The sequence below is a fragment of the Euphorbia lathyris genome, chromosome 2 (assembly GCF_963576675.1).
Source record: "Euphorbia lathyris chromosome 2, ddEupLath1.1, whole genome shotgun sequence".
Lineage (NCBI taxonomy): Eukaryota > Viridiplantae > Streptophyta > Magnoliopsida > Malpighiales > Euphorbiaceae > Euphorbia > Euphorbia lathyris.
The window spans coordinates 56226062-56234046 of record NC_088911.1 but is presented as its reverse complement, the minus strand read 5'-3'; the positions used below and the strand labels follow the sequence as shown (position 1 = coordinate 56234046).

At 29.5% G+C, this 7985-nt stretch overlaps 1 protein-coding gene across 1 annotated transcript; it reads left to right on the top strand.

Moving 5' to 3' along the window:
- Positions 1-316: 316 nt before the first annotated feature.
- LOC136217010 (uncharacterized) lies at positions 317-1392 on the top strand. The gene is made up of 5 exons (XM_066003576.1): positions 317-332; positions 516-622; positions 705-848; positions 987-1187; positions 1270-1392. Exons 1-5 carry the CDS (start codon positions 317-319, stop codon positions 1390-1392), a joined length of 591 nt encoding a protein of 196 aa, XP_065859648.1.
- Positions 1393-7985: the final 6593 nt, after the last annotated feature.

Here is a 7985-nt window from a genome sequence, read left to right as displayed (position 1 = left end):
TGGAAATCGTTCAAAAAGGATTTCAAAGTTGCCTGGATATTTACAGTCTCCATTTTTGCTTGAGTCTGAGCATTTACTAAACAATATGCTTAGTTCGCGGAGAATGTTGGTTGAATATGCTTTTTCTAATGAAGACCCACAGTAAGATCTTAATTGAATGTTGTTTGTGTTAATTTAAATTTTCTTTAAGTTATACTGATTGTTTTTATTTTATTTTATTTTTCTTTTTGAAGTGAGTTGTTGTATAGTGATTGTTTGTCCACAATCAATAGAGAGGAGATTATGAGCTTGTTAGGAAGCAATCATTTGGTTAGTAATGTGTTTGATGCGTGGTCTCGAATATTGAATTCTGAAGAGAAGTGCAAGGGTCCAACTTCTGTGCATAGATTCTTCTTCTCTACTCTACCATTTGTATGTGTTTTTACATTTTGATATATTTTTTTGTTAAAAAGAAATTGGATTATATTAATATGAATGTTGTATTTTTGTATAGGTTTTACTGTGTACTAATAAAGGAGTTCCTGGAAGTACCAAGTACAACGACAGACACAATGCTTTTTTTGAGAGAATTAGTTATGAACTTCATGAGGCTAAAATAAACAGTTTAGAGAGTTATCACTTGGTAATTATATTAAAAGTAAATCGTGTTTTACTTTAATTGTTGTTTGTAATTATTATGATTGCTAATGGTTTTTTTTTTGTAGGTATTCTTTCCAGTTGTTTATGCTGCCCATTTCTATGTTTTCGTTATTAACCATTTTACTGGAAAGATAGACGTCATTGATAACAAGGCTCTTGATAAAGGCGTAACAGTCCATAGTAAATATAAGGGTTTTGCAAAGGCTTTGGTAATATTACTTATCTGTTTTTTAGTTTTGTTATTGTGTTCTACATATTTACTGTCATGTTCAGAAAATCTAAGTGTATGTTCTGAGTAGTTGATGATTTGTTTTAATATTGATAAGATGTTGTTCTATGTTTTTCAGGTGAAAGCATATTATCTTTATATAAAAAGAGAGAGCCCTAATTGCTTGAATGATATCAGTGCATATGGTTCAAAACATTTGAAGTTGAAGTGGAAAGAGTCAAGAAATAATGATGATTGTGGTGTTTTCCTTTTGAAACATATGGAATCCTATTTTGGACAAGAGGAGTCTGAATGGGATATTGGAGTTCGAAATAACAATGTGAGTTTTTTTTTAATCTTATTTATTATAGGCTGTTGTTATTATTTTGATAATGTTAGTAATAATGAATGGGATATTGTAGGTTGATCAGTTGAAGAATTTCAGAATTGAATACTGTTGGAAGATTCTGTCAAATTCTGGAAACAAAGAAGTTGCTGTTGTAAATGAGAAGACCTTAAAATGGAAGAATAAACAATTAAAATAATTGTATATTCTGCAATTGTTGTAATTATATATGTTAGAACGTAAGACATATTATTTTGGAACATGAAATATATTATTTGTAACATGCACGATTTTGTTAACAGTAATGAAGTGTTTGAAACACATATTTTGAATTGGATTGGATGAATTAGTGGTTTCTTTTCTTGGATGTGATATCTCAGTTTTGAGAAGGAAGGATATAATGAGAACCAAATGACAGCAGTAAAATTGATTATGGTGATAATTATGAAGATTGGAAATGGGTACAGGTGATGAATATTGTAATTTACAGAGAATGTTGAAATGGAAGTTAGATATTTAATGGTGGAATCAGGTCTATTGAGCCAAACCTTAAATTGTGATTTTGTTCAACTGAATGTGTAGGATTTGTGAATTTCTTGAGTAGATTGTATATATCTGTTTAAAGTGGAAAGTTGTGTAGGTTAGTGGCTTGTTTAACAAAATATGTGTAATCATATGTAAATTAATCAGAATAGCATTAGAAGGTTGAAGTTAAATTTTAGTGCTATACATGTTTAGATGCAATATAAACATGTTAGATCCAGTTTGTCATCAAAATATTGTACCATATAAGAAAAAATTTATGTTTCAGCTTCTTACATTGGAAAAAAATTATTGTATGTTCCAAAAAAAGATCGTATGTTCTAAAACATGTATCATATGTTCTAAATCTTATATCATATGTTCTAAATCTTATATGATATGTTCTAATCAATATATGAGATCAGTTCTCTTTTTCTGGACAGTTTCTGCTATCATGGTTAGCAAGCTGTTTACAGACTCTGCATAACCTCTTTTTTCTGGTTTTCCTCAACAGCTTTCTCTCTTTCACCCTTCAATCTTTTATCACTGTTTCCTTTTGGAATATGTACACCTGTACCTTTGTTCTTTGATATTTTCGGTGCTTTGACATTAATTTCTGTTGGCACACTAGTTCCAATCAATATCTCAATGTCTTGATTTTTTGAAAGAGTTTTGTTTTTCTCAGTGTCTTTTTGAGTGTTTTTAGCTTCTAAATCCATTCTGATTGCTTGAAACTTCTTCACAAGATCCTTTATATTTTCCTCACTACCTTAAGCTAAATAGACACAAACATTAATCTCTGACCATAGTTGATTCAGCCATGTTTTCTTATTAATTGTAGCAGCACATTCTTCCATAAGATTTCCTTGCAGATTTATATTTTTTTGACTTGTTGCTAATGTAGTCCATCTGTTAAGCACATACCTTTTTGGAATTGATTCAAGCATTTTTGCCTTCCAAACCCACACCATGTGTCTGCATGGTAAGCCCTGTCTCTCAAACTTCTTGCACGAACATTTTGTTTCGTCTTCAATGTTACTGTACGTAACCTGAAAGGTTTTTGATGTCCTTTGCTCTTTGATAGTGTAAATTTCAAAAGGAGGTTGTTTATAGAATCCTTCTATTCCACAAAAAAAAAAGATCCATTATAAACCTCCTCCTGAAACTCATAAAAGACAGTGGTTGTATAAACATCAGCTCCATGTGTTTCAATACCCATTGGTGTTTTGCATACATGTCTTTTATGTTTGGCTTCATTGTCATTGTGAGCTTGGTTATGCCTTTGTGCATCCATTGCACTATCAAATCTCATATAAAATTCTACAAGACTTAGATGAGAATTTGTAAAAGCAGTGAAAAAGTTGTTCTTACTCTCTGACCTTGATGTAGTTCTCATAATTCCTCCTAGGAATAAGTCCCTGAAATATGATGGAATCCACATTTTTCTGATTTCAAATATTTGACATAGTCATTCATGTTTCTCCAAATTAAACTCTGAAAGGATTGCTTTCCATTTTTCATCAAATTCTGCAGGTTCTATCTCAACACTCCAAACAATTGGTTGAATCCTTTTTAAGAAATTGGTTTCTTGCATAATTGTACGACCTATTAAAAGAACGAGTTAGTATTTTCATAATATACAAATATTTTGAACATGCGAATAATATATTGGAACATACAATTTAATACCTGATCAAAACATATAGTAGAACAGTCAAGCAGTAAAAAATTTAATTGTAAACAAAGTTTTAGAATGCTTACCTAATTTATCATTCATCTTTTTCATAATGTGCCACATGCAGAATCTATGTTCTATTTTTTTGAAAACATTTTTGATTGCAATCTTCATTGCTGGGTATTGATCTGTTATTAAGCATGTAGGTTCATTGCTTCCCATTGCATTAAGAAACGTTTTGAAAACCCACTCAAATGATGCAATATCTTCTTTAGCAATGAAACAAGCAGCGAACGTAACACATTTTTTGTGGTAGTCTACTCCAGTAAAGGGGCCAAAGATCATGTTATATCTGTGGAAATAGTATAAAAAAATTTGTAAATAAGAAAACTTATTAAGAATATAAGAATAAGATTTCAGAACATGCCAATAATATATTGAAATTCATTAATAAATATTTAGAACATTGTAATAAGAAATCAGTACATATAATATAATACCTATTTGTTTGGTATGTTGTGTCAAAAGATACCATATCACCAAATAGAGCATAATTCTTTCTACAAATTGGGTCTGCCCATAAAGCTCTACAGAGATGATCGTCTTCATCCATATCAAAGTCAAAAAAGAATGCAGACCATAGAAGTTTTTTCTTGTTGAAAATGTCAATAAACATTTGGGCATCTGACTCATAAATGTAAGCCTTTAAATCTCTGTGAAAGTTTTTGAAATCCTGCTTAGATGCACCTACATTGTTGTATCCTCCAACATTTTCTTTTATTTGTCTGTATGTTCTTACGGGTCCAACATTCATCTAAAGAAAAGACATTAAGAGATTTTATAAGGAAAGTAAATACAATTTGAAATATTGTAGATGTTATGTTCTATGTTTCACTATGAACTGTTAGAAATGTATAAGTAAAGATGTTTGTAAACATTTTAAATTTATAATATGACTCACCTTAGAATTATCAACAATCATCTTCTTGTGTAGTATTGTCAGATTTCTTCCCTGTTTTTGAAATTTCATACATCGTGGACTGTAAAGTGGGTGTGTATGTTCCTCTTTTAAACGAAAGACAATATATTTTCCATCATTGCAGTACTTTAAAACAATTTGCGCTTGACATCCAACACGTGTTATTAATCTTCTTCTTGGTATGTGTCCTTCAATTTCTTCAACAATTTTTTTTCTGCTTATGGCCTGCTTTATTGCACAAACAGTATTGAAAAATGACAAGATTTGAGTTTTTTCTTTTTTTAACTGTAGATTTTCTAATATTAAATCCTGCTTCAGTGGCATATGCTTTGTAAAATTCAATACCCTCATCAATAGTATTAAATTTTGTTCCTACAGTAGGTATTTTTTCTGGAGAGCAACATGGCTTCCATTCTTTTGTTCCTTCAGGAGTCTGCCCAAATTCTACTTGTTGAGTGTAGGATATAATTGCAGTAGTAGAATCATTAGGCTGCTCTTGATTTGACACTGCATTTAAGTTGAATTTTTGAACATATGTGATAATATATAGAACATATGAACAAATGTTTAGAACATTAGGTACAGTTTGAAGAATGTATTGAACTATATATTTCAATATACTCAATTTTATTTTTTCAACAATTTTTAGAACTAATTATAAATAAGAAACGAATAATATGTACTATTATCTATAGAACACATGAACAATTATTTGGAACTAGCTTTTTTAGATTATGAAGAATATTAATTGGGAATGTACCTCTTTCTATAGTTGAAGACAGAGAAATTTGATGATGATCATCATTCTCCTGTAGATCATTGTCTATTATTTCATGCAAATCCATTGTTTCCATCTGGATAGAATCTGAATTATTTCCAATTTGTTTCAGATTTAACGAATTTCTGAATAATTATAAACATAAGAAACAGAACAGAGAATAATATTCATTTATAGTTGTTGGATATTTCATTACCTGATTGATGCTATTGAGATCAATTGCTTTCAATCTTTTTGTTTGAATGTAGATCGTCTTTTTAATCTGATTTGCGATTTTTGAATGACAGAGCCATGAGGAAGGAGGAACGATGATGAGGAAGGAGGCTAATCTAATTAACGAAGGAGGATGGATGATGAGGAAGATCTGAGGTTGAATTACAGAAAAATGATCTGAGGTTGAATGACAGAGCCATGAGGAATGAGGAACGATGATGAGGAAGGAGGCTGATCTAATTAACGAAGGAGGATGGATGATGAGGAAGATCTGAGGTTGAATTACAGAAAAATGATGAAGATCGAAGTGATGGAGGAGGTGCGATTGTTGATCGTAATTTTGCGATGATGGAAGAATGATCTGCGATTGTTGATCCTCAATTTGCAAGAGTGAAACGCTGTAGTTTTGTAATTGGGATAGGTTGTTGTTTTTTTAATGTATAAAACTACGTAGTTTTGGGGTGGTTCTCACCTAAGGTGAGTTCTCACCTAGGGGAGGGTTCTCACTTGATCCCTCCCCTATATATATATATATATAATCAACTAATTTTACAACACTCACTTTCTTTATAATTGGAGCAGGAAGATAGCATATATATTGAACATGGTTGTGGCTCTTCTGAATTATACTCATAATAACCAACTGGGCCCCATATCAAACTGATTTATAATTGGATCATGGGTTATTTGGTCAGATTGGATGGCTCGGATGACGTAGTAAATAAATAAATTATATTTATATATATATATATTTTTTTGGTAGGAAAGGAAAAGAAAAACAAACAAACAAAAAGAACCGCTCAACCCGGGATCAGCCTAGAAAATTATTAAAGGCATTAAAAGGATTGGTTCCTCCTTTGAGTCTATTAGGTTTGCTCATATCACTACAAGAAATATGACCTTTTTTGACGATTATTTTTTCTACGAACATAATTTCGTCACCAATAATCACTTAACCGTGACGAATTTTACTTTTTGTCATTTTTTATAAAATTTTATGACAAATTTTAATACCGTCTCCATTGATTTATCAATTTGTCACTATTAGATATATTTTATGACAATAAAGAAAATATTGTCACCAATAGTTTTGGAGGTAAATGTTTAGTAGAATGAATTTGGAGGGAAAAAATTTTCTCTACGAAATAATGATAATTGATGACAAATTTAATTTCTTGGTAATACGTGACACTTTATATTCGTGATAACTTAGTCCGAACAAACAATAACAAAGAAAATTTTGTCATCTATTTTTATCTTTTGTGATGTTATTTAAATATTGTCATGTATTTTATATTATTACAACAATATATAAATGGTCATCACTACAATATTTATGCATAATTTTTTTTTTATTTCGAATTGGAGAAAAGAAAAATTTATTGACGAATTCTTTATAATAAATGACAATTTATATTTTTATCATGGAGGATAATATGTTTATGAAAGAAATGTGACGAAATTAATATATGTTGTCATTTATAGTTATTTTATTGCGACCATATTTTCCTTTCTAAAACACTTTTTTCTATGTATAAATTTTGTCACTGATAGTTGCTTAAATGTGACAAGAGTTAAAAATCATCATCATGTTTAATTTTTATATGGAAAATTTAATGTATCTTTTGGAAAAGTAAAACGTTATTTAAGCATTGTTGTGCATTTTAATGTATATTTCTACGACGATATATAACAATTGTCATTATTATGTTAATTGATTACAACTTTATATAATCATTGTGATTAATTATAATTTTTAAAAGAAATTCTATTTGTCATTATTTAATTTAGTATAACTCGCTACAACTTATATTTTGTTATAATATGCACTCATTAAATAAAATTTGTTTTACAATTATTAAGCTTTAACTCATAATGAGAGTATAACATGATAATTTTAGTTAATTAAATAAAATCCATTAGTTATTCAGTATTTATTAAAATTAGATGTAAATTATTCCTTTTTCTAAACTCAGTGGAAATAATATCTTAATCATTAAATCACATTTTTGATATAATCAAAATTATAAATGGATTTGTTTAAAATATATCCATTTATAATTGAATGGATTAATAATTAATATTCATAAAATCTATAGATCTACCACTGTATTAATAATTGACTAAATGTTTTCTCAAAAATAAAATATATTCAAATTGATAATCAAATTTTAGTATATTATTTTGTCTCTCCAAGCATTACTCCCCTCTTTCTCCACTTTCATACTCCCCACTTTCATGCTCTCCCCCACGTTGATCTCCTCTTCCTTCTCTCATATGCCAAACTTCTAGAATTTGTTACAATCTTCTTCTTTGCCAAAGAGAGAATCTATTGTTGTCGTACAAGTATGAGCAAATCTCAACTCAAACAGCTGCCAATTTACTGACTTGTCTCCAATCGAGTCCTTCAATTCCACTCGGCCATTGAGAGGTTATAGTAATCTCAATTAATTGCATTTCAATTATAATTTAGGGTTTTTTCAAACTGAAAATTAATGAGTTAAAGGTTGTCTATTTGACTTATATTTTAATTCTATTTCACTTTTTGGATTTATATTTCATCTCACTTTCAATTTATCTTTAATTATGGAATAAATTTTGCCATTTGTATTATTTCTAATTGAG

Excerpts from the sequence above, each read along its gene's own strand:
- LOC136217010 (XM_066003576.1), top strand. Across the intron at positions 623-704 it reads GTTTAGAGAGTTATCACTTG|GTATTCTTTCCAGTTGTTTA; the intron begins GTAATTATATTA and ends TTTTTTTTGTAG. Across the intron at positions 849-986 it reads AGGGTTTTGCAAAGGCTTTG|GTGAAAGCATATTATCTTTA; the intron begins GTAATATTACTT and ends TATGTTTTTCAG.